General features: G+C 45.4%; 1 protein-coding gene across 1 annotated transcript in view; it reads right to left on the bottom strand.

Moving 5' to 3' along the window:
• fibcd1b (fibrinogen C domain containing 1b) overlaps nt 1-27,500 on the bottom strand; it is a gene marked incomplete at its 3' end in the record, with an annotated part of 227,426 nt that overhangs the window by 75,161 nt on the left and 124,765 nt on the right. Inside the window, exon 5 of the mRNA XM_083641568.1 lies at nt 17,643-17,779. Within this exon, the coding sequence (XP_083497694.1) occupies nt 17,643-17,779 (137 nt within the window). The remainder of the gene's footprint in view (nt 1-17,642; nt 17,780-27,500) is intronic.

Raw genomic sequence — 27,500 nt, forward strand, 5'->3', positions numbered from 1 at the left:
TATGGTCTTTATACAGTAATGTTAACACACTCATTGACTAATATTGTAATAATGATCGTATTGTACTGATACAGTATGAAGAAGTAGATTTTGGCCTTGTTGTCCAGCGCCAGCTGGAAATGGAGAGAATTACAGGGACATAAAATGATGAGAGGCAGGCAATTACAGTAGAACTGCAGCACTGTTGCTGGGAGTCCTGTGGCAGAGAGAGCTGATAAATACAGTGAAGGCCAGTGCAACAGCCCTGGAACAGAGCCCTCCCCTCCCCTCCCCTCTCCACTCCACTCCTCCCCTCCCCTCTCCACTCCTCCCCTCCCCTCCCCTCCCCTCCCCTCCCCTCACAGCCCTCCCCTCCCCTCCCCTCCCCTCACACAGCCCTCCCCTCCCCTCCCCTCCCCTCCCCCTCCCCTCCCCTCACACAGCCCTCCCCTCCCCTCCCCTCACACAGCCCTCCCCTCCCCTCACACAGCCCTCCCCTCCCCTCCCCTCCCCTCACACAGCCCTCCCCTCCCCTCCCCTCACACAGCCCTCCCCTCCCCTCCCCCTCACACAGCTACACGGCTAGCAGTGCTCGTGTCCTAAAGGTCATACCTGTGACAACGCTACCACCTGTCTGTCACCACCCACGCTTATCTGTCCCCTCACGCCTGTTAGGATGCCCCAAGGACACACACACGCACGCACGCACGCACGCACACACACACACACACACACACACACACACACACACACACACACACACACACACACACACACACACAAAGGACATACATGTACGACACATACACTGTGCAAACATAAATGTTTTCAATTCACACTTGCCAAAGTGTGAATTGAATTGTGTTCCATCTTCCATTGTAATGTGTAAGTAGGCCTGCAGTGGGAATGATTATAGGTGGCTTGGTTTGCTGCTGAGCCTGAACCTAGGGTATTTCCTTATTATTACGCGGCTTTGTTGAATACTCGATTCCGATTGGTCAATGACCGCATTCTACGGTCTGTTATTTCTGTATAACAGAGCGCTGCTAGCTAGGTATAACAGAGCGTTGCTACAGTATGCACGTTGTTCTGACCACGTCCAGTCAAATGTAACTGTTCATTTAGCTCATTCGTGACACCCGGTGGCCAAAAAAAAAGAGAAAAAAACTAAAACAAAACGTTTGAGCTTAGTAGTAGTAGGGGTCGCATGAAGTGTTTGACGCGTCGACGTAACAACGTAACTATCATGCGTCAGAAAGTCGTCACGGTTTGAGACGTGCGCTCGAAGCAAGCCTGCTAAAGCTGCTCTTCTCATCTTGTGTCTTTACCATTAATTTCTATATATTTACTTACATTTATTAAGTTAAATAACTTAAATTTATTTAAATGTATTTGGGAATCAAAGCAGTAAGCTATGTTATTTGGCTTACAGTATCACTATATGTGGCTTTGCACGTTTGTTTTATTTGATTGTTGCGAGCAGCTTACTAACATGGGGTGTGTTCAATTATATGAAAACGGTGTGCACCGTTTTGTTAGCTGGTTCCAGGTTGGAAGTTTCCTTGCATGATTCAATGCGCCGCCGTTTCCGTTTAAATAAACATTTTGCTATGTGTTGTTGGGACTGAACCATAATATATTGTTGACCTCTCGAGGCCTTACACGACCTGGCCCCTAGTTACATCAGAGACCTAGTAATCCCCTATGTGCCTGGGTGCCCTCTCAGGTCAGCTGATCGTGCCCTTCTGGCCCTCCCTTGAACCCGGCTGGTGACCAAGGGCTTTGCTGTCCCGGGCCGGCCCCCACAATGACTTACCTGTTGAGATTAGGTCTGCTAATTCTGTCACTGCTTTTAAAGCCCTTCTTAAAACATTCTTTTTGACAAAAGATTCGTTTTTTTTAATCTCTGTATGACTTTTGCTTTATTCTACAATTTTCTATGCATTGTTTTATGTGTATTATTATTGTTTGTTGCTTTTTACCGTAGGTAAACGTACCTACCGGGCATATGGGAAACGGTCATTGTCTGTTTCTATGGGACAGGATGGGAAATGGCCAGTGTCTGTTGCTATGGGACGGTATGGGAAACGGTCAGTGTCTGTTGCTATGGGACGGTATGGGACACGGTCAGTGTCTGTTGCTAGGGGACGGTATGAGAAACGGTCAGTGTCTGTTGCTATGGGACGGTATGGGAAACGGTCAGTGTCTGTCGCTATGGGACGGTATGGGAAACGGTCAGTGTCTGCTATGGGACGGTATGGGAAACGGTCAGTGTCTGTCGCTATGGGACGGTATGGGAAACGGTCAGTGTCTGTCACTATGGGACGGTATGGGAAACGGTCAGTGTCTGTTGCTATGGGACGGTATGGGACACGGTCAGTGTCTGTTGCTAGGGGACGGTATGAGAAACGGTCAGTGTCTGTTGCTATGGGACGGTATGGGAAACGGTCAGTGTCTGTCGCTATGGGACGGTATGGGAAACGGTCAGTGTCTGTTGCTATGGGACGGTATGGGAAACGGTCAGTGTCTGTCGCTATGGGACGGTATGGGAAACGGTCAGTGTCTGTTGCTATGGGACGGTATGGGAAACGGTCAGTGTCTGTCGCTATGGGACGGTATGGGAAACGGTCAGTGTCTGTCGCTATGGGACGGTATGGGAAACGGTCAGTGTCTGTCGCTAGGGGACGGTATGGGAAACGCTCAGTGTCTGTTGCTATGGGACGGTATGGGAAACGGTCAGTGTCTGTTGCTATGGGACGGTATGGGAAACGGTCAGTGTCTGTTGCTATGGGACGGTATGGGAAACGGTCAGTGTCTGTTGCTATGGGACGGTATGGGAAACGCTCAGTGTCTGTCGCTATGGGACGGTATGGGAAACGGTCAGTGTCTGTCGCTAGGGGACGGTATGGGAAACGCTCAGTGTCTGTTGCTATGGGACGGTATGGGAAACGGTCAGTGTCTGTTGCTATGGGACGGTATGGGAAACGGTCACTGTCTCCGTCATGGCGACTGGTCAGCTGGGAAAGAACAGTTGATGTAACCCGGCACTTTTCTGAAAAGTTGATATTTTCTCAACTTTTTAAATGACGGAAAAAAGAGAGCGAGGAAAAAATGACGACTGCAGCGTTTTCCTGGAGCGGCTGCCTTTTGTGCACCTTGTCTCCCATTACTTGTAATGAGGAAAGGGTGCTGGCGCTCAGAAAAAAAGCACTCTATGGACACACAGCCGTATCTGACCTGTCCACTGACAGTAGAACATGGAAGATAGCAGAGCAATGACACAAATATTATCTGTGCATCTTTGTCCAGAACAGTGACAGAAGACAGTGAACATTTAAATAAATTCAAACTTAAACACACTAGTTCTGGAATGCCAAGCTATGAACAAAACTCATAGATTGCAGTCAAGTTTTCAATTTGCCTCACATACAATTTACAGATAAGCCAACTGAAGAAACATCCAGGACGTTTATTTTATTTTATTTTGTTTTTCAAACCAATAAACGGACAGGGGGGATGAAATATTGAAGAGCCTGCAGGCAGAGCGAGATAGTGAAAAGCATACAGCACACTCTGGAAGGCTCGAAAGGCACTCAGAGAGCCTCCAAAGAGGAGATGCAACATGCACACAATCGTTCATTCAATCTCAAACTTTTACATTTCAGTTCTGAACTGAATTTAATATTTGAGAGAGTGATTGCAGTGTACCTCTGATAAAAGCACCATTTGATAATGCAGTCCCACGCTGCACTCTGATATATCTACTCCCATTTATTATTGATCGCTCAGTCATTTATAGTCCCTTCCTTTTAACAAATAAAATAGTAATCATATAAAGACATGACTCTCCAGCCGTACAGTAAGCCTGTATTCAAATGGAACGTGAACTCTTTCCTCTCCTGAAACAGGTACAGGACCCTAAGGATTACTTTATTTGAGTGAGGGGCTGTGTGGGTGTATACATATTTCAGTGTGTATGTGTGATTGGCTGAGGGGCTGTGTGGGTGTATACATATTTCAGTGTGTGTGTGTGATTGGCTGAGCCTGCCAACACACACATGACTGCACATTTATATACACATGGCACACTGTCACATTATGCTTGTTGAGGTTATTTGGTACAGTACATTCACCTCTAGAAGGCACACGAGTTAGGCTGTGTGTGTGTGTGTGTGTGTGTGTGTGTGTGTGTGTGTGTGTGTCTGTATTGGTTGGACAGGGATAGTAATGGCAGTTGCTTTCTTTGGCTTACTTTTGTTAATGGAGAAATACTATAGGATGAATCAGCGTGACGTCACAACAACAACAACAACAACAAATCCCCCAGAAATGCGGAAGCCCGCAGCAGTTAACTAGTCAATCAATCAATCAACTTTTATTATCAGACACAAGGTCCATAGAAAAACACATACATGAACAACACTTTAGAACAGAATTAAGATCTATAAAATGCACATAATACCAATAGGACCACATTCGTGAGTTGTATCTCACAGCACTAAAAACAGGGTTGGTTAGCAGTACTATGATGGCATTCTGGGACACATTTAGTCTGCCGATAAATTTGTACATTAGGTTTCTAGTATGAGTTGTGCCAAACAAACGTTGATACCTCAAAAACTATACATCACATCGCGTATATTTTGACATTCTGAGTGAGAGCAGAAGTAGCTCAAGAGTCTGATGTAGAAAAAATATGCATGTCGTGTTAAAGGTGTGTGAACTGTCGCAGTTTTTTTTAAATTAAGTGAATTTGTAAGCAGCACAGCCGGCTAGAGTGAGACACTCAAGGCTGGCTCCATAGGGTCCCATTATATAAAGTTAGCCCCAGTAAGCCGTTTGTTTACCAACTCGCCGACCAGCTGATCACTCGAATTCACCTTATGTAGCCCCGCCCACTTGACCCAGTTGTGTTATGACTTCCTGTTCAAAACACCGTCTGTTCTACCTGCTCACTAGTACTGTACTGTCACAGGAAGTGTAAACACAATAGGAAGTAACTGGCTGAACCCTGTGTTGGAACATAAAGTGAATAGAGAACTGCCACTCAAAAAAACATCCAGTTTTCTTTTTCCTTCATCTTCTCTTCTTTTCTGTGTTCTTTTCCTGTCCTCTTTCCTCCTCATATTGTCTCAATGTTTATATAATGGACAGTTAGGGCCTGTGTCCACCTAGCATCTTTTCCTCAGGTACAGCATCTTTTTTCAGTTGTTTCCAATGGGGGGAGAGCGTATGCCCGGCGCACACGGACGTCTAGAGAAAGTGCGCTGCGCCCAGTGGGCATTTCAGCCTGCCTATTTTTGACGCCTATGCGGAAATTGCCTTCTTTCAAATGGCCAGTGGGGGTCGCAGCTTGTGTAGCACTCCCGGGAACATCACCATTTAACTATATGGGAAACGAGCCAACTTCTCTCTCGGTCTACGTCTTAAATAAACACTTTCCAAATTAGTGTAGGCTATGGTCTGAAAAAACAATTTCAAGTCTTTTTCATGCTCTAACGCGCTCCGTTTTCCAAATTATAGCCCCATTTCGAGGAAAATTGACGACAAACATCGGATAATAAGAACAGTAATACTTCCGACCGGTAGAGGCAGCAATGTGCTGCAAGGCATCAGGTACAAGTAATAGTTGAGCAAATTATCAGAAAATAGCGTTACTTTATGATATTTTAATAATGTTAGTAGACACACGTAACTATATAGATACCATACATCTAACGTCCATAACATGGCGGACCATTTAACGTTATTTATACCGTTAGATAAAGCCTTAAGCCTTCTCTGTATTCAGACATTCAGACCATTGGATTCAGCACAGAAACCGGAGTACGTTATAAGGTTTTAAATAGAGTCACGTTATAAACAACTAACCAACGCTGGGGGTCCGTATGGAAACAGTGTTACTTAAAATGGTTAAACGTTAAATCAATTTGGTCATTCAGTGCCGTTTTACTGCAATGTAAAGTAAGTAGCGTTAGCGGCTACATTAGCCAAAGTAGCTGACTACCCATAATGCATTACGGCGATAAGGGAGAGAGAGCAAATTCGGAAACTCCCCCGGCAGCCGCTAGGGGCAGCCGCCCCCTCCCCTCGTACTTCCGTGTAGCATTAATTCATTCAACCAATCAAACGAAATCAAACAATATCCGGAAGTGAGCTTCATTTTGCTGTGTCAAAGTCAATGAGCTATGTTGGTCCATTTATATATAGGTCAATGGCTGCGCCCAGTGTCTATTTTCAGAGCGCTCCGCCGTTTTTGTGCGCCGGCTCCCAGCGCTTCCAGCTGAGAATAATTTAACTTTTCAGAAAGACACTGGTGTCGGGTGCTCCTTTTCTGGCAACTAATCATATGGAGAAACTATCGCAACAGAGACAGAAAGGCTCAATTGTGGGAGCAGATTGGCTAAACACTTAATATTTCTGGTGAGTGTTGTGCTTACTGCTTTTAATAACATAGCCTACATGTGTTGTTAGCTTGCTAGCTGTCAGCTATCAAGCTACTACCGCACTGAACTAACATTAGTTTCAGACTGCTTCCTTGTATATTGTGCGCTGCAGGATCAGCGCTCCCCAGCGCACTCCCAGCGTCGGAAAAAGACGCTAGGTGGACACAGGCCCTTAGTGTACATAAAGTCACCAACTTCACCAATCTCACAACGTTATGGAGCTTGAAGGAACACCTGGCCATGCATTATCAGTACTTACAGGCTAAATCCAGGTGACGAGAGCTTGATAGTAAACGTTCTAACTTCCTCAAAGTTTATTGATGTTTTTTTTTTTTTTTACTTTTCTATGCACGTCACATCAAAAGAGTGGAAAAAAGAGAACCGCTTTGTGGACACATTGTGACGGTAAGGTATTGTATGAGTCATCCAGTACTGCCCCGGAGGATGTTCTTTCCAGTGATTATGTGATTTCAGCGATGCGGTACTCAGCGCGAGCACCTCCTCCTCTGCCTCGCCTTCGTCTTAGCCATACTGTAATCACAGCCAAGCACAGCCTCTGAGTGATTATAGCTCTGATCATGAATACATTTGTCCTTCCCCTCTCATGCAGCTCTCTATTCACACAGACACCAGATCTGTCACACGGCAACTCTCGTCGGAGCCCTTTCAACTGCACATTTTGCCTGATTACACCTTACATCTTCTGCTGCCCTCCCTCCCTCTCTCTCTCTCTCTCTCTCTCTCTCTCACTATCTCTCTCTCTCTCTCTCTCTCACTATCTCTCTCTCTCTCTCTCTCTCTCTCTCTCTCTCAATAACCGGAGGGTTGGTTTTGAGGGTCAAACCGTCTCTATTTCTTCCTTAAAACCCAGTGGACAAACTTGTCTTTTACGGTGTTATCCCCCCCGGAGAAAGTATTTTCCGTCATTTGAATATAAATACAGCATGGAGTAATAGGCGGTGTGAATAACCCGGGGGTGGGCATTTTCAGTTTATATAGAGGAAACCAAATGATAGGCAGTCATTAAAAACAGACTTCTTATTTTAGAAGCCGTGGGATTCCAGCAGTTAGTTTGTGGGCGTCTGCTGGCTGTGCAGGTTGGGGCAGTTTGATGCCGCATCATAAAGAAGCATTATGGAAAACAGCTTATTACTTTGGGAAATGGTGGGCGAAAAAACGGATTGTGATGGTTTCATCTCTCTCTTTCCTTTTCTTTGTTTTTACATTTTCCTGGAAGTAAAACAAACAGAGAAGTTGGGTATCGCAACCGTGAAGGTGAAGCACAGATCATTCGCTCGCCTGTCACACACAGTGTAAAGGGAGTGTGCGCACGCACGCACGCACGGATGCACGCACGCGCACACGCACACGCACACGCACACGCACACACACACACACACACACACACACACACACAGGGGCTATGCTAAACTAAGATATAGAAACATGAGCTAGGAGATTTAGGGTTTGTGTGGCTTTACAGAACTTGCCCAGCAAACTAAACATCTCCCAAATGATCATGTGATGCTACAGCTCTGCTGATCATGTGATGCTACAGCTCTGCTGATCATGTGATGCTACAGCTCTGCTGATCATGTGATGCTACAGCTCTACTGATCATGTGATGCTACAGCTCTGCTGATCCTGTGATGCTACAGCTCTACTGAACCTGTGATGCTACAGCTCTGCTGATCATGTGATGCTACAGCTCTGCTGATCATGTGATGCTACAGCTCTGCTGATCATGTGATGCTACAGCTCTGCTGATCATGTGATGCTACAGCTCTGCTGATCATGTGATGCTACAGCTCTGCTGATCCTGTGATGCTACAGCTCTGCTGATCATGTGATGCTACAGCTCTGCTGATCATGTGATGCTACAGCTCTGCTGATCCTGTGATGCTACAGCTCTGCTGATCATGTGATGCTACAGCTTTCAGATTCAGATTCATTTATTTAAAGAATGGGACTTTACACATTAATGAACAGTACAGCCGTACAGTAAATATGCCAGGTTGTAGCCCAAGGGCTAGTTTCCACCTGTAGTCCCATGGCAGGTTGATGTAATCATGAAAGCGAAAGAAAAATTAATAATACAACAAAGATTAAAAGTACAGAAAGTTAGTAAAACCAAAAATGATTAAAACACACAATTAATAGTACCAAAAAAAATTAATAGTATAAAAGGTTAGTGAAACCTAAAATAAATAAAATAAATAAAACACACAGAGCATGCTGCAAAACATGGCAAATGATCTGTTAAGTATGTTAATTGTGATCACATTGTTGGTTTGATCTGAGCCATATTTTCAACTGGCCTTTGAAGGTGGCGAGACTCGGGCATTCTCTAATCGAGGGAGGTAGATTATTCCAGAGAGTGCTTCCCATGAAGGATAGGGTCTTCTGACTAAAGGAAGTTTTTCTAAAGGGGACCTCACAGACCTTGTTCGTAATGGCCCGGGTGACACGGGTCGAGTTGGCGGTCGCACGATATTTGATAAAGTCAGCAAGAGGAGGCGGCGCCAGTCCATGTAGAACTTTGTATATTAGACAGGCAGAGGTGAAATTTCTAAAGTTCTCAAAACTTAGCATGCCATATTTACGTATGACATGGCAGTGGTGATGAGAAAAGGGTTTTTTATCTAGTATTTTCAGGGCTTTTTTATAAAGTAGTTCGGCTGGTTTGAGGATGGTTACTCCTGTCAGCGACCAGCTAGTTATACAATAATTCAGATGCGAAAGGATCATTGAGTGTAAAAATAAAAACGCAGCGTCTGTGGACAGACAGCTCCTTATTTGTCTGAAATTATACAGGTGGAATTTAATTTTTTTGGAGATCATTTTAATGTGATTGCTGAACGTTAAATTGGAGTCCAGCATCACGCCTAAGTATTTAAACTCGTTAACTACTGATAATTCCTCTGACCCCAGGAAAACATTGGAGCGCGAAGGTGCAATGTTTTTTTTAGAAAAGAACATACAAACAGTTTTTTTTGCATTCAGCACGAGACAAGATTTAGTTAGCCATGCCTGAATATGAGAGAGAGCTGAAGATAGGACACGTGCCGCCTCCACTGGGTTTTTAGCCCTTGTGAAAATAACTGTGTCGTCAGCATAAAGCTGGACATCTACATTAAAACAGTAATCTGGAAGATCATTAATGTACAGGGAAAAGAAAATTGGGCCCAAAATTGACCCTTGGGGGACCCCTACTGGACAGCTCAGGTAAGGGGAGCTGACACCGCCAACCACAGTGCACTGCTGATCATGTGATGCTACAGCTCTGCTGATAATGTGATGCTACAGCTCTGCTGATCCTGTGATGCTAGAGCTCTGCTGATCGCCAGCCTAAATCTAGAGCACTGGCCTCCTCGTGCCACCATTACTTAAACCAGCTGAACGATCCCTGAGGCAAGGTCTACCATTTTTACAGCCAAAACAATGGGACAGAGAGATCCTATCACAGACCGCTATTCCAGGAAGGGCTTATTGGAAAAGTCAAGCCAACACTGTAAAATATTTGAATCTGTGAATTATAGTGTTCCTGCATTAGGGAAATAATGAAATTGCCATTCCCTTATTGCCCCTAGGTTTGGGTATCGGTACCCGGTATCTTTGCCAGTCAAACAATGCATGCATTCGATCCTTTTTGTACACAGATCTAGCAACAAAAAATATTATTTGTATGGTTTTGCTTGCAGCCAATCATCACAGGTGTTCTTTGATTTAATGTGACGTGTGATTGGCCCACAGTCTGTGGTGGTGAAGCCGAGCACGGTGTATGTGACGGAGTTGGCAGTTCAGCGTGCCAAAATGCCACCGAAACGTTCTGAAGTAATGGCTATCAGTACTAGACAAAAACCTATATCAAATGAAGTACTCTTTTGCTATCTGTATCACTTTAAGGGTACTGGTAATTGGTACTGGTATCGTCGTTTTTAAACAATACCCAGCACTAATTGCCCCTTCGGTCTATCTGCCTCACTCGTTTCTCTCTCTTTCCTCTCCCCCTGTCTCTGTCTCTCTCTCCATGTCTAATAGGGTTATTTCATCAGGCTTCCTCCTTTGTCTGTTGTGAGTCCCTCCTCTCCTCTCCTCCCCACCTCTGCTTAGTTATCTGCTCTTCTCCTCTGAAGCAGCGCCCGGTCACAGTGTGCCTATGAGACGCCATATGGCTCATTCCTTATTTAAGCCCAGCAGTCAGCCAGACAGTGAGTCACTCAGCGAACCAACCATCCCTTCTGCCTACCTGCTCCTGGTGCCTCACACCATGCTGATCCCTCCTCCCTACCTGCTCCTGGTGCCTCACACCATGCTGATCCCTCCTCCCTACCTGCTCCTGGTGCCTCACACCATGCTGATCCCTTCTGCCTACCTGCTCCTGGTGCCTCACACCATGCTGATCCCTCCTCCCTACCTGCTCCTGGTGCCTCACACCATGCTGATCTCTTCTCCCTACCTGCTCCTGGTGCCTCACACCATGCTGATCCCTTCTGCCTACCTGCTCCTGGTGCCTCACACCATGCTGATCCTTTCTCTGTACCTGCTCCTGGTGCCTCACACCATGCTGATCCTTTCTCTGTACCTGCTCCTGGTGCCTCACACCATGCTGATCCTTTCTCTGTACCTGCTCCTGGTGCCTCACACCATGCTGATCCCTCCTCCCTACCTGCTCCTGGTGCCTCACACCATGCTGATCCCTTCTACCTGCTCCTGGTGCCTCACACCATGCTGATCCCTTCTACCTGCTCCTGGTGCCTCACACCATGCTGATCTCTTCTCCCTACCTGCTCCTGGTGCCTCACACCATGCTGATCCCTCCTCCCTACCTGCTCCTGGTGCCTCACACCATGCTGATCCCTCCTCCCTACCTGCTCCTGGTGCCTCACACCATGCTGATCCCTCCTCCCTACCTGCTCCTGGTGCCTCACACCATGCTGATCCCATCTCTCTACCTGCTCCTGGTGCCTCACACCATGCTGATCCTTTCTCTGTACCTGCTCCTGGTGCCTCACACCATGCTGATCCTTTCTCTGTACCTGCTCCTGGTGCCTCACACCATGCTGATCCTTTCTCTCTACCTGCTCCTGGTGCCTCACACCATGCTGATCCCTCCTCCCTACCTGCTCCTGGTGCCTCACACCATGCTGATCCCTCCTCCCTACCTGCTCCTGGTGCCTCACACCATGCTGATCCCTTCTACCTGCTCCTGGTGCCTCACACCATGCTGATCCCATCTCCCTACCTGCTCCTGGTGCCTCACACCATGCTGATCCCATCTCTCTACCTGCTCCTGGTGCCTCACACCATGCTGATCCCTTCTGCCTACCTGCTCCTGGTGCCTCACACCATGCTGATCCCTTCTGCCTACCTGCTCCTGGTGCCTCACACCATGCTGATCCCTTCTGCCTACCTGCTCCTGGTGCCTCACACCATGCTGATCCCTTCTGCCTACCTGCTCCTGGTGCCTCACACCATGCTGATCCCTTCTGCCTACCTGCTCCTGGTGCCTCACACCATGCTGATCCCTTCTGCCTACCTGCTCCTGGTGCCTCACACCATGCTGATCCCTTCTGCCTACCTGCTCCTGGTGCCTCACACCATGCTGATCCCTTCTGCCTACCTGCTCCTGGTGCCTCACACCATGCTGATCCCTTAATGAGGATCAGGCATGATCACAGCACAGCCACAACACAGACAGCAGCCAGGATCAGTTACGGCTGCATTATCACTCCCATCAGCTGCTATGCAGATCTGTTCAGAGGATCGTGTGATCATGTGTGAGTAGAGTGTGCATGGAGGCACTTCTGCTTGCTTAGCACTGGTGCATAGTGCAGCAAAGAGGGAAACGCACACTGTCAATTAGGGGTGTCACGATACACTCAGTTCACGATACGATACGTATCACGATACTGGGTTCACGATAACGATACGATACGATACGATTTGAACAATATTTTTTTAAACTTGAATAATGACAATATATGACTGGAAAAGTAGTATTTTATTTGAAATGCACAAATACAAAACATGCTGTTGTGGGAAATTGTTATTACAATAACAACTAGAAAAAACATGAGATTGGAGATAAGGCTTATCTTGAAATAGAATGAGTTACTGTACACCGTCACTTAGATTTACTTTGAACTAAAAGGTTTCTCAGCAGTATAAATTCTCATTATGCATCTTCAGTTTTTCTTCAAACTCAAACAACAAGACTTTTCTTAGTCTATTTTTTATTCATCTTTAGTTTTTCCTGTCAAGTAAACAGTTTTGCCAGAAACTCAATTGAATGGTTTCTCTCCTGTATAACTTCTCATGTGTCTCTTCAGAGACTTGTTCAACTGAACTACTTTCCACACATTGAACTTCAACAAACAAAGACGTTTCTTTGTCTATTTTTGAAAAAAAAAAAAAAAAAAAAAAATTGCGATATGAGATTTCATCTCAACGATACATATCGTGACGTTTTACTATCGCAAAATTTCGTGGGACGATATATTGTGACACCCCTACTGTCAATTAATGCTCCCACTCACAAACCTTTGCTTTCCATGCACACACACACACACACACACACACACACACACAAACACACACACACACACACACACACACACACACACACACACACACACACACACACACACACACACACACACACACACACACACACACACACACTTACTTACTTAAAGGAACAGATCACCCAAAAATGAAAATTCTATCATCATCTACCCACCCTCATGCCAGCTGAAACAACAGGTGAAGTTTGTCCATAGAACACAGAGGGAGGCTGCCAGCACAACCGGAGAGAAAGGCAGTCACCATTGACTTCAGTTGTATAGGCTACTGTAGTGAAGTCAATGGTGACTGGTTGTCCCTGGAGTTGTGCTGGCCACTGACAGGCTGGTACAGCAGGTAGCTCTATATTCCATCATGCTGTGTAGAGTACTCTGTCACTCTGTCGCTCTTACTTTATATGATGACAGGAGGCTGTGACATTGCCTATCTCACACAGTTACTGACAGTGATTGACACGCACGCACGCACGCACACACACACACACACACACACGCACGCACGCACACACGCACACACGGACACACACGCGCGCACACACACACACACACACACACACACACACACACACACACACACACACACACACACACTTAAATTAATGATTCCACACACACACACACCCACACCCACACCCACACCCACACACACACACACACACACACTTAAATGAATGATTCCACACACACAGTATCTGTGCAGAATGAGATGATCACACCGATATCAGCTATGGGCATAAGGTGGTATTTAAGGTCCTATTATTAGGAATACTACTAGTAGTGCTGGCTGTAATAGAAGTAGGAGCAGTGGTAGTAGTATTAAAGGGGGCCTATTAGCGTTTCCATATTTCACACACAGTGTAAACACCGTTTTTGAGCACAAAGCAATGTAACAGTGAGAGCTAGAGGAAGAGGAGGAAGAGAAGGACAAGGACAATGAAGAGAGAGAACAGTTATCTGGGTCACTTTAGGTTCACCATGTGGTCCACATGGGTTCAGCATGAGGGAGCGGAGCTTCACTGCTGCTTCCATCATCCAGACATTCACACATGACAACAGGCAAGTACCCTCATCCCCGGGGTGTTCTTTGTACCCTCATCTCCGTACTCTTCTTGGTACTGTAGTATACTGTTGTATTAGTAGTAGTGGTAGTAGTAGTAGTAGTAGTCATACACATCACTGTGTATGACTGTGCTACTCAGTGATGGTTGGCCAATGTTACAGTAATGTGACATTTCATATTGAAAAATAGAAATATTCTTGTCCTAGCCAATCACATCATGTTTTAGATCTTCTGCAGAACTGAGACGCGACCAGTCTTGGCTTGTGATGTATATGAGGTGCGGTCCGCCCCAAATAAGAAGCAGAATGCAGCTGTTTATTTGTTTGTTTGTTTTGTTTTGTTTTTTGATATTGTAGAAAATAATTGTTTCTGTTTTTATCCTACTGCATTGTGTTTTGTATGTAGAGCACGTCACATATTCAACACATACTGTATTCAAGTGTTGAAATAAAGTATTAATGAATCTGTGTGTTACTACATTACTGTATGTTGTACTGTAACAGTTTTTGACAACAGGCTACTGTGCACAAATCTCACTCTGAACATGCAAAAGGCATACGTCTGATGAGATAATATTCATAAAAGTGTTTCCCGTTAAACACATCAATGTGTAGTCGGTTGTTAGAAAGATGTATTCATTTGATTTGAGAATTATTTGAGAAGATGGTTTTAAATGCAGTGTTTAATTTACAAGCGATTTTTTGCATTTTGTTAGTGGTTTTGAGTTTTGTTGCTTTAGAGTTTAGATTTTTTTTGCCCTAGTTTCAGAAAATGTGTGTAAGCAAATATGAAAGACCGTAAGAACTGCACTGCTATCCCAAAGGACTGCTACACTACGCTACAAAGAGAGATAAATGGTTCTAACCAGAAAGATGTATGCATACACACACACACACACACACACACACACACACACACACACACACACACACACACACACACACACACACACACCCAAAATACATCTCAACCACACTTCCAAATATAGATCAAATGGTCGTGTCTCAGAGTGTTTGTTCACCTCTCTGTCTCTCATTCCCAATGGACACAGTTCTCCCAGTACACACTTTCCCTAAAACAACCATGTTTACTTTGGCAACTGACAAGATGTTTGATCAAGGAATAGAAAAGCACTCACTTCAACAAACTCTCAATATTATTTTCCATCCATGCTAATAATTATATGCTGCTGGATTGGAAAGCCAAAATCCTATTGAAACTCCTACGGCACAAACACAAGATGTTAAAGTACAGGAAAAGCAATCGTGTTAGATTGTCAGCACCTCTAACGAAAACCAGCTCCTCCAGGTTTGATATGTGGGACAGTGACAAATTGGTTTGTACATTTCAATTGGAGCCGGTATTTTTACGTGCTGGTTGCATGTTTCTTCTGATCTACTATCACAGCAACCTTTATCCAGGAGAAGACAACTCTACAGCAATGATTCTCACCCTTTTTTCCATATCAGGCAATCAAATATCATTAGATGAGAATTTGTCTCTCGAACCCAAATCTGAGAATATTTACTGTAGGGACAGATATGATTTTGTCCAGAATTCCACGACTATCTGTATTGAGTGACACTATGATCAAAACAGCCATTCTTCTATGTTCTATAATTGCATAAACCTGTAAATTAACAATAGTGAAGTTGAACAATTTGTCTGTTTGCCATTGGGACCCATTGGAACTCCCTCAAGGACCCCTGGTGGCCCCCGGACCCCATGCTGAGATTGAACCAATGCTCTACACAGCATATACTGTAGCCTAATGTTACATGGGTATACTGTCTGGTCATAACCCCAATTTACATCCCCCAACTATCTGATCAATTGCCATGGAAACTAACGACGCACGTTTGGATGCACACTCTCGATCTTCATTGCTACATCACACTTTATCGGTGTTTCTGTTGTGTCTCTCACTGTATTTCACTCACTGTATTCAAATATAACCCATTAAAAGTTCGATTCCACCTGTCAGATTGCTAAGTGAGTTTCCCGAACATCATAAGTACAATTGTAATCACAGCAGGCTCTCTGGATAACCGTGCGTGTAACCAGATCGAGCCTCGTCGCCGATGATCCTGACCTTTCAATGGAATAGATGTTGCATTTGGGCTGCAGAGAGAAATGTTCAGCGAATCAGTCTTCATTTAGTGCTGCTTAGTGGATAGAAACACATCCGTACAAGTAGACATGTTGGAAAAAGCCTTTCGTTGTCTTCCACTTCCACTCGTTTTTCATTTTCATTAAAAGCTTTATGAAAATGAGGCGGCTGAGTGAATGCTTGTATTTTAGATGAATACAGATATAAACGAAGAACTGTGTGTGCGTGCGTGCGTGTGTTTGTACGTGTGTTGTGTGTGTGTGTTACAAAATGCAGCAATTGACAAACGTCCGGCTACGAATCCTACCAAATACAATGCTTCTCTCGTACACCCCTCACAACACGACGTCATGATCAGTTGCACTGCGTTCAAAGGACTATACACTACACGCCATGACCGCATCGTGGACCTGATCGCCAAAGAACCATGGCGTATCACAGAACAGCTGCCAAAATACACAAAAGTGTTCAGATGGACGGGTTTTCTTTAGCTCCGTACTATAGCACATTAGACCACGTTAGCGCTCCTAACACTCTGGGTGTCGTTGTGATTAATGTAACGAAACCACCAAGACTGTTCTTATTTTGGTAATTGGTTGTTCTTTGGACACGTACATGGACACTTGCTTCAGCTGTTCAAATATACCCACTAGCAGAAGCCATTGGTGCATGCGGATACAACTGCAAAACATCTACTGTAGCTCAACTGCTCTGTGTCCGGCATCATAGGCAGCTACTGCAGTACATATTGTATGGAAAGAAAGAATGCTGCCACATCTAGCCATAGAGAGGCAAAGTGACCGCCTACTTCCTGCTTCAGCACTGTACCAGAGATTTCCATCCGCCATTTATTTTCCCATAGACATTTCGTAAAATGCTTAGAAAAATAGTTTTACTTGTTCAAACCAAACGGTTCAGATATATTTAGAAAACGGGAGAGACCTTAAAACCTAAAAAAACGATTTTTCTAAGCATTTTACAAAATGTCTATGGGAAAATAAATGGCGGATGAAAATCTCTGGTACAGTGCTGAAGCAGGAAGTAGGCGGTCACTTTGCCTCTCTATAGTGTTCTGTGACTGTTTTATCACCTGCTTGTGTGTACAATGTCTGTACAATGTGGTGGTCGAAAATCCAAATAAAGAAACTAAAATGTGTGTGTGTGTGTGTTTGTGTGTGTGTGTGTGTGTGTGTGTGTGTGTGTGTGCATGTGTGTGTGTGTGTGTGTGTGTGTGTGTGTGTGTGTGTGCGCGTGCGTGCTTGTGTGTGTGTTTGTGTTTGTGTGCGCGTGTGTATGTGTGTGTGTGTGTGTGCGCGTGCTTGGGTGTGTGTGTGTGTGTGTGGGTGTGTGTGTGTGTGTGTGCATGTGTGCGTGCTTGTGTTTGTTTGTGTGTGTTCGTGTGCGTGCACTAGCTCTGCATGCGAGAGGAACAGTGTGTGCGTGACTGTGTGGCTCTGACTCACAGTCCAGCCTCCTCCGTCTGTGGTCATGTCGCAGTACACCTGGAAGCCTGCGGGGTGGTGAACAGGAAACACAGAGTAGATGCCGTCCTCCCTCTGACCACTGGCGTACAGGTCACCGCAGTCACGGGGACGCGAGCCTACAGGGAGAGGCGAAGGCAGGCACACATGGAGGCAGAGAGAAAATTAGAAAAACCAGAGCACTCGCAGCTGTAAACGGGAAATGAGTAACACATGAGAGATGAGGAGAAGGCGAGATTACACTTGTCAAACTCCCACTCCATCTCCCCCAACTTCCAGCTGCGCCCCCTCTCCTCCTGCCTCCAGCGGGGAACCTCGGAGAGGCGCACGAGTAAACATGAAGGAAGAGCATTGGCCCCCGTGCTGTAAAGTCGCCCTGTCAAAATGAACCCCCACAGCGTGTGCTAAAACTAGTTTCTGAATTGTCTCCCAAAAGGGCTGCTCTCGGGAAGGAAATGAAGGCAAACGGAGAACGTGTACAGTACAAGGGGAAAGGAAGCGTGGAGAGTCTGAGCAGAGAATGGCTGTACTGCATCGCTCAGATTTTTGGACGTTGAAAAAATCTCTGCCTCTCAGAAAGGAGATCATGTTAATAAATTGCTGAGAAGAGAAGCTTTTTTTGGATAATACACTAGTTAAACCACATATACTTAATGAAGAACTAATAAGTCTCTCGTGTTATCGGTAATCTTTGTCCCAATAAGAGGAATTTGTGTTGTTTTTTGTTATATTGATTGTTATTTTTCATTTTTTGTTATCTTTGGGTTAACCTCATCAATACATTGATAGTGAATTATGTGCTCCAGTATCCTCTTTGGGTTCAGTTGTTGCAGACCCGTCGCTATGGGCCCACGCCTAAATGTTCTGCTGGTGCCCAGATAGTTAGACAATTACCGTGAAACTCTCCCCTATATTTCAACACTTAAGCTAAAAGAATGCCCATATATTGCAATACTTAAGGTCCTTACACATCAAGAGCGATGCGAATATACGGCACGAAATTGCGATGCGAGTTTTGACCCACCTGTCAATCACAGCCACAGATGTGTACACGTCGGAAGCGAATTTCTGAAAAATCGACCGTGGTTCGAAAAAATAAACACCGCAATAACGCTGGGCGAAACTTCGCCGTTGGTATGCACGGTTGCATTGACTGATATAATGTAGGTTCGGAAAATATTATTGACGTGCGAATTAATCGCACAAAAAAAACATGCTCGGTGTGTAAGGACCTTTACGGTAAAATACGCTGACGCTGCTCTGATTGGCCACCTTATTGGCTAGCTGGGGGGGAGTGCACATGCGGGAAAAAACAAACAAGATCAACGTGGTAGCTTAGACCACGGTCACAACTTGTACAGGCTTCCACTCACGGCTCACGTAAAAAATAGACCGGGCATTGAAAGTGTTGCTGCAGGACGAGAGCCAGCTCGGTGTGCCCCAGCCAGTACAGTCTGAATGGTCTAATCTGTTAGCTCGGGCACCGAAAAGAAACTGGCTGCACTTCCAGGTGCTTCACGACGCTTCAGCGGCTGGTGTGTTTGCACCTCTACAGACACAGTTATACAGCATGATGTCTCTGACTGGTAACGTTAGGTTGAAATTTCAGCGTGTTGTTGTTCGTAACGTTACTTTCTCACCATGCGTTACCCGACACTTGACAGTAACATCAGGTGTATAACATTAGCTTTTCGCTGGCTACTTTTGGGCACAAGTTCAAGGATGGATGGAAAGACATTTTGATGAGAAGATTCAACACTCCGAAATGCCACCTTCAACTTTACTGAGACAGAGGGAGAACGAGGGAGCTCAATTCAGAAATTCAAAGAAAGTTCAGATAGTGTGTGTGTGTGTGTGTGTGTGTGTGTGTGTGTGTGCGCGCGCGTGTGTGTGTGCGCGGTCGTGCGTGTGTGTGTGTACCCACCGTGGTGTGCATGCTTTTTTTAAAGGGTCGTCGGCTGTTTACACTTCTGATGTTCCAGTTAAATGTGTTTGGTGCTTTGCATATCGCTGTGTTGACTGATTTAAATTATGATGACGTGATTATTAGCCTGTAATGCGTCAGCATTCGCCGTAGTGTTTTCAATTTGCGAGGGCTGCTTGCACTTCTGCTGTTTTTCTTCTGTGTATTTAATTTTTTGTTTTGTGATGGTTTAAACTTTAAGGTGATGATCACCGATCAGTCTCACTGTATCTCATTTGAAAGTGCACTGATTGCGATGCCATTGCCAACCTCCCCCGTTTACATTACCGTAGTTATGTGTATGTAAGTATGCATCCCTAGCATCTCTTCATTTTCTAAAGCAAATTGTTGACATAAATGACACGGCCGCTGGAGCACAGACCAGTGCTTCCCCTCCCTGTCTGTGGCAGGGGAGCTGTCCGAGGTGCTGAACAGGCCAGAGCTCCAACACACCGCTTTCAGACAGACACGGTTCTGGTTCTGGCTCTGGCTCCGTTCTGGAGCCTCAGAACCTTGGTGCTTTCTGGCGAACCAGCCCGCGTTCACACCAGTTTAAGCGGAACCAAAGTGGGAGGACATTACACAGGACACATTTTTTGGTTCCGCTGAGAACCAACTTTTCAGGTTCCGAACCAATTCTTTTTTTGGTCGGAACGCGCCGGCCGGTTCAAATTTGGGTTCGGCAACCGGAACCGAAAGCCCTAACAGAGGCCGGCCCAGTGCTGTCCAGGGTACCAGGCATTCTTCCCGCTACAGTAAGAGGCTCGCGTCGGCAGGAGGAGTGCGCCTACAGGAGAACGGTGATCATCTTAATTTCCACTGTGATTCCCTGCACCCGTTTGGAAGTCTATATGGCTGTGTTTGTGCTTTCAGACTGCTGATCTTGACTCACCTCCACGCAACTCAAGCTGCTGATCTCCTCATGTTTTGACCTCATGGGTTCTGCTGCTCTCGGGCGGCCAGCTCATCTCTTTATTTCCTCAGACAAATCTTGCTGATACGCGGTAAGGAGAGAGGGAACGTTCCATCCTCTTTCCACTGCCAAAGTGCGGAACTTGACGGTGTAATAAGCTACAGTCTCTCCTCCATGCCGCGGGGCGTATAAGCGTTTGGCAACCTCCTGTCCCATCATGGGATGATCAAACACACGGCGCAGCTCCGCCACAAACATGTCATAGGTCTGGCAAGCCAGTGCCCGCTGTGCCCACAATGCAGTGGCCCGTGCCAGGGGAGGCCCAGACAAGAGCTGAGTGTTGAATGGAACTTTGGCCAGTTCATTATTCAACTTGGAAGGCTGTGCACGACAGGTCTCTGGATTATCCCAGAATATTTGGGGGTGGCAGGTTGGGTTCTGGGGAGACGGGCTTGAGAAGGCTGTCCACTGGGAGCTGCTAAGTCGGAGCTGCCAGGAGAGGTTGTGTTGTCTGGGCCGGCTCTTGCTGCTGTAGAGCGGCGGTGATGTTAGCCAGTGCAGCTCTCATCTCTTGTTGTTGGGCATGGATTTGTTGCAGATGAGTCCGATCTGCTCTCATCTGCTGGAGGATGGGGGTGAAACCCTCAATCGACCAGGTGATGGCCTCGAACGTTGACCTCCAGGGACTTTATTTGAGTTTGATGTTCCGCCATGGTCACGCCTTGATGTTACGTACGAATTCAGCCTCTGCTGGGTCCATGTTTTTTGGTTGATCTTGCTGCACCGCTGTGGTTTTGGACCCAGATGCAGAGACGGTATATATGGGAGGAAGGTTTAGTCTTTTTATTTGACTCTTCAAAAGGAAAACTAGAACTAAACTGGATCCGACGGCCGACAAGATAAACTAAATTCACAGTCTCTTTAAAGCAGCACAACTCAGGAATCCTCTCACAGAGGGAGGAGTCAAAACATGAGGAGATCAGGAGCTTGGGTTGCGTGGAGGTAGATCCACATGCAGCGAGGTCTGAAAGCACAAAGCGTTATATAGGCTGCCAAAGAGGTGCAGGGAATCACAATGGAAATGAAGATAGATGATCACCGCTCTCCTATAGGTGCTCTCCTCCTGCCGACACGAGCCTCTTACTGTAGTGGGAAGAACGCCTGGTACCTTGGACAGCGACTGGCCAGCCTCTGCCTGCTGGAGCTCTGGCTTGTTCAGCACCTCGGCTAGCTCCCCTGCCACAGACAGGAGGGGAAGCACTGGTCTTCGCTCCAGCAGCTGTGCACAAAACCTGTAAGTGCGCCTGATCTGATTGGTGCCAAATTAATTGTCTAATCAGTGAATGTCTGCATTGTGAATGCACCAATTTTGTTGCCGCTCTGTTATAATCGTAACTCAGGACTACTGCATTTGAATAATTATAGGCCTAATAATACATTGGGACATTCAACCTCAGTTTAAATCTAAAATTAAACCTCAGTACAGTTAGGTATGCGTCAGTGCTGCACGAATACAACAACAGAGCATATCAGATTATCACAAATATTGAATGATAATTGTGCCCCTCATGCATTTCGTATGCCCCCCTTAAGACTCCTGGCGACGGGTCTGAGTTGTTGAGAAGTGGCCCATTGATCTGTTTGTAGTATATTGTCCTATTCTGAGAGTAGCAGCCTCCCTCTGTGGAGGGGCTGCAATGCAAGAGATTCCTTCAACACAGAGAATGTTTGTGTTGAGAGAGAAAATCAACTACAAACTAGAGACCATCTTGTGATGGGATTGGAAACTCGGCCTTCGTTGCGATCTGAACCACACACCTGTAAATGATCTGAACCACACACCTGTAAATGATCTGAACCACACACCTGTAAATGATCTGAACCACACACCTGTAAATGTACTGAACCACACACCTGTAAATGATCTGAACCACACACCTGTAAATGATCTGAACCACACACCTGTAAATGATCTGAACCACACACCTGTAAATGATCTGAACCACACACCTGTAAATGTTTGTGAGTGCATCTTGCACGGCTGTGACGCGATCACTTTGACAAGATCTGTCCACAGACAGACATATAAACGACACGCAGACACAGACACAGACACACAAGATCTGTCCACAGACAGACATATAAACGACACGCAGACGCAGACACAGACTCACAAGATCTGTCCACAGACAGACATATAAACGACACGCAGACACAGACACAGACACACAAGATCTGTCCACAGACAGACATATAAACGACACGCAGACACAGACACACAAGATCTGTCCACAGACAGACATATAAACGACACGCAGACACAGACACAGACTCACAAGATCTGTCCACAGACAGACATATAAACGACACGCAGACACAGACACAGACTCACAAGATCTGTCCACAGACAGACATATAAACGACACGCAGACACAGACACAGACTCACAAGATCTGTCCACAGACAGACATATAAACGACACGCAGACACAGACACAGACTCACAAGATCTGTCCACAGACAGACATATAAACGACACGCAGACACAGACACAGACACACAAGATCTGTCCACAGACAGACATATAAACGACACGCAGACACAGACACAGACACACAAGATCTGTCCACAGACAGACATATAAACGACACGCAGACACAGACACAGACACACAAGATCTGTCCACAGACAGACATATAAACGACACGCAGACACAGACTCACAAGATCTGTCCACAGACAGACATATAAACGACACGCAGACACAGACTCACAAGATCTGTCCACAGACAGACATATAAACGACACGCAGACACAGACACAGACTCACAAGATCTGTCCACAGACAGACATATAAACGACACGCAGACACAGACACAGACACACAAGATCTGTCCACAGACAGACATATAAACGACACGCAGACACAGACTCACAAGATCTGTCCACAGACAGACATATAAACGACACGCAGACGCAGACACAGACTCACAAGATCTGTCCATAGACAGACATATAAACGACACGCAGACACAGACACAGACTCACAAGATCTGTCCACAGACAGACATATAAACGACACGCAGACACAGACACAGACTCACAAGATCTGTCCACAGACAGACATATAAACGACACGCAGACGCAGACACAGACTCACAAGATCTGTCCACAGACAGACATATAAACGACACGCAGACACAGACACAGACACACAAGATCTGTCCACAGACAGACATATAAACGACACGCAGACACAGACACAGACACACAAGATCTGTCCACAGACAGACATATAAACGACACGCAGACACAGACACAGACACACAAGATCTGTCCACAGACAGACATATAAACGACACGCAGACACAGACACAGACTCACAAGATCTGTCCACAGACAGACATATAAACGACACGCAGACACAGACACAGACACACAAGATCTGTCCACAGACAGACATATAAACGACACGCAGACACAGACACAGACACACAAGATCTGTCCACAGACAGACATATAAACGACACGCAGACACAGACACACAAGGTGAAAACAATACCAGGTAAAAAGATATATAGAGGATGAGGTGGATAAGGGGGGGGTGATAGATGACACAGCGGCACAAAGGACACTAAGTGCAACAAAGATAAAATAAGGGGGAAAAACAGAGAGAATGAGCGCGGGCTGAAATGAAGACGGAGAGGCAGAAGGGTGGAACACAGCGGACAGGATGCCACGGAGACGGAGCGAACGCATAGACGGCACCGAGGAATAGAGCCCAGATAAGGGTCAGGGATAGGGAGAGAAATGGAGGAAGACATGAATATGCGGGCGAAAGAGACGTACAGCCAGGTGAAAGAAGGCAATACATAAATGTGAGAGATGCTAGATGGGCAGAGAGAGAGAGAGAGAGAGAGAGAGAGAGAGAGAGAGAGAGAGAGAGAGAGAGAGAGGGAGAGAGAGAGAAAGAGAGAGAGAGAGAGAGAGAGAGAGAGCGAGAGAGCATGTAACAGACTGACTAAAACAGAAGGCAGGAAGGGACTACAGCAGGTCAAAGCAGTAGCACCCATGCATACGACTGGGTCTTGCGCCCCCGGGAGGCAGGAGAGAAAGTGTGTGATGAGGACAGAGTCATGGATTATGCATACCAGCCTTCATTGGGTCAAACCCCTGAATTTAAAACAGCCAAGACATTTCTTAAGACATCTGAGGTCTGTGTGTAGTGTGTGTATATTGTGTGTGTGTGTGTGTGTGTATTGTGTGTGTGCGACTGTGCGTGCAGAACTTTTGAGGAGAGCATCAGTTCTGACGGGTTGAAGCGATTGAGTATTCTGCAGACATCGTGTCTGAGATTCAGAGTTAAGTCACCCTGACATTGTAGGTGCTGCACAGTAAGAGGACCATTAGGAGCCGGATTCATTTAAATGCACACCTGTGTCCTCTCCTCCTCAGTGGCAGGCATTGTAGTCGCCTCCAACCAACCATCTGTGCTGCATCTATCCTTCATTATTGTAGTTTTGTTTGCTCCACTTCGCTCTATGGTAGGACTGAATAATGTCAAATTATGCCAATATTTCGCATTGTGACCACTGAAAAAAACACACCGAAATTGGATTCTCATCTGAGAGCCACATTGCAACAGTAGTGAAAAGATTGTATGCAGCACATGGACTAAAAAGTGGAACTCCCACAGCGCTTTCATCCAACTCAGGCACCCTGCAGTCCCCGCTGACAGGGGCATCACTGCATGGACTTCAAATAACTTATAAAATATCACATTTTCTTAAGGGAATTCAATCCAAACAGTATACAGATATGAATACTTTAAATATGTACAGTCGACACACAGGCACTACTGGGACAGAGAGGTAGTTAAAAAAAAAGTATATGTACTACTACTGTATTTATTCATGCTTGTGCACCATTCCAAAACACATGCATTTTACATAGATTTAAGAATTAGATTTTGTGAAATGTGAAAGGTATCGCATCGCATCGCATCGGACGTATGTACGGTATGTATGTATGTATGTATGTATGTATGTATGTACAGTATGTACTGTATGTATGTATGTATGTATGTATGTATGTATGTATGTATGTATGTACCGATGTATGTATGTATGTATGTATGTATGTATGCATGCATGTATGTACAGTATGTCATAGGGATACCTGTGCCCTGGTAATATACTGTTGAGTGTTACGGTTTGGGCCTGAAGAATAGTGTGTGTGTGTGTTGTGTGTGTGTGTTGTATGTGTGTTGTGTGTGTGTGTGTGTGTGTGTGTGTGTGTGTGTGTGTGCGTGCGTGCGCACGCGCGCCCATGTTCGTTCCTTCGTGTATGTTTGTGTGCTTTGGTGTGTCACTGTATAATGAGGCACTATTCTACATAAGCAGAACCTGTGTTCCGTGGAGATTTTCCATGAGGCTCCTTTCATTTTTCAAAGTGATACGGACGAGTCTTAGTCACCTTAAAGATGTACAGTATCTCAGTCTCTGCCTACCAATGATCTTAGAAGACCTGTAAGATCAGACCAAACCTCTCCGATTATGCCACCAATATACATACTGTATACTTACTGTACAATAGAGGCAGAGGCATTAGACCAATAGCGTAGGTGTTGGCATAATGCATTTCATTTAGGTGTAGCGCAGACGTCATATTCACAGAGCACATCCCGACATGCAAAAGCACTACACCCACACCACACTAGATTTTATTTAGTCCGTGTTCATGCATTTACGCATGAGTATGTCAGCACATTGATAGTCACTTCCTTAGTGATGCCTGCTGCACAATATGTATTTTAATGTCAACGAGTCACATTAAATAAATGAAATGAAATGAAATGAAATGAAATAAAAGAAAAGAAAACGTAAATAAATGCATATATCATTTTTAAACAGTGCATCCCACCATTGGCTCTGACCAGGAAAGAAAAAGATGGACACAGCAGCATTTATGGTATGTAAAATACATAACAATATTATCCTTTATATAAATGTGTACATTTATAAAGGTGTTTACATTACATATTGCTAATTTACAATCAATTGATTTTTTATATTATGTTTATTGTTCTTTAAGTCAGTAACGATGTGTTTAACCAAAAGGTAAGGCCTCGGTCTATAAAGCCTCTCACCACTGGCCAGTTTTGGGACATCCTCGACTCAATACTGTGTACTTGTACTCTTCACGGCCACTTCCGGGTTAGGCATAGGAACCATGGGATTTCATACACCATTTATCTTTCCATAGATAAAATAGTTTTACTTCATCAAACCAAGCAATTCAGCTATATTTAGAAGTAGGAGAGACCATAGAACATTTCACTCGGACCAAAACTTAAAACACGGTAGTTTTTGTGTGTGTAATTGTTGTTGTTTTGTTTTTGTTTTTTGGTCCGATTGAAAATTCCAAATATAGCTGAATTGCTTGGTTTGACGAAGTAAAACTATTTTTTATAAGCATTTTACGAAATGTCAATGGAAAATAAAATGGTGGATGAAATCCCTTGGTTTGTATGCTTAACCTGGAAGTGGGCATGACTTTGGCTCTCTATTTAATTGTACTTGGCCAATTCCCCCTGCTGTCCCGGTCGTTGCTCCACCCCCTCTGCTGTCCTAGTTGTAGCTCCACCCCCTCTGCCAATCTGGGGAGAGCCGTAGACTAGCACATGTCATGGTTTGCGGTGGCCAGTGCTTACCTGTTTACCGTCATGTGCTGGGGGCAGCAGGCTGAAGGCAGCGGACACCAACAGACTCAACCATCTGATCTGCAAGGCCAGCGACATTTGCCATGTATGGAAAGGTTTGTTCACTCATTCACTCACTCACCATTCCCCATGTAGTGTTTATCATATAGCAATCTGGGAACCCATCGGTTAAACAAAAAAAACATGTTTTTTTGTGTCAGGAACTCAAGAGGCGCGGTCAGCAGCAGAAGAAAATCCCTTTCCGC

Source organism: Poromitra crassiceps, assembly GCF_964638095.1.
Source record: "Poromitra crassiceps genome assembly, chromosome: 8".
NCBI classification, from domain to species: Eukaryota; Metazoa; Chordata; class Actinopteri; order Beryciformes; family Melamphaidae; genus Poromitra; species Poromitra crassiceps.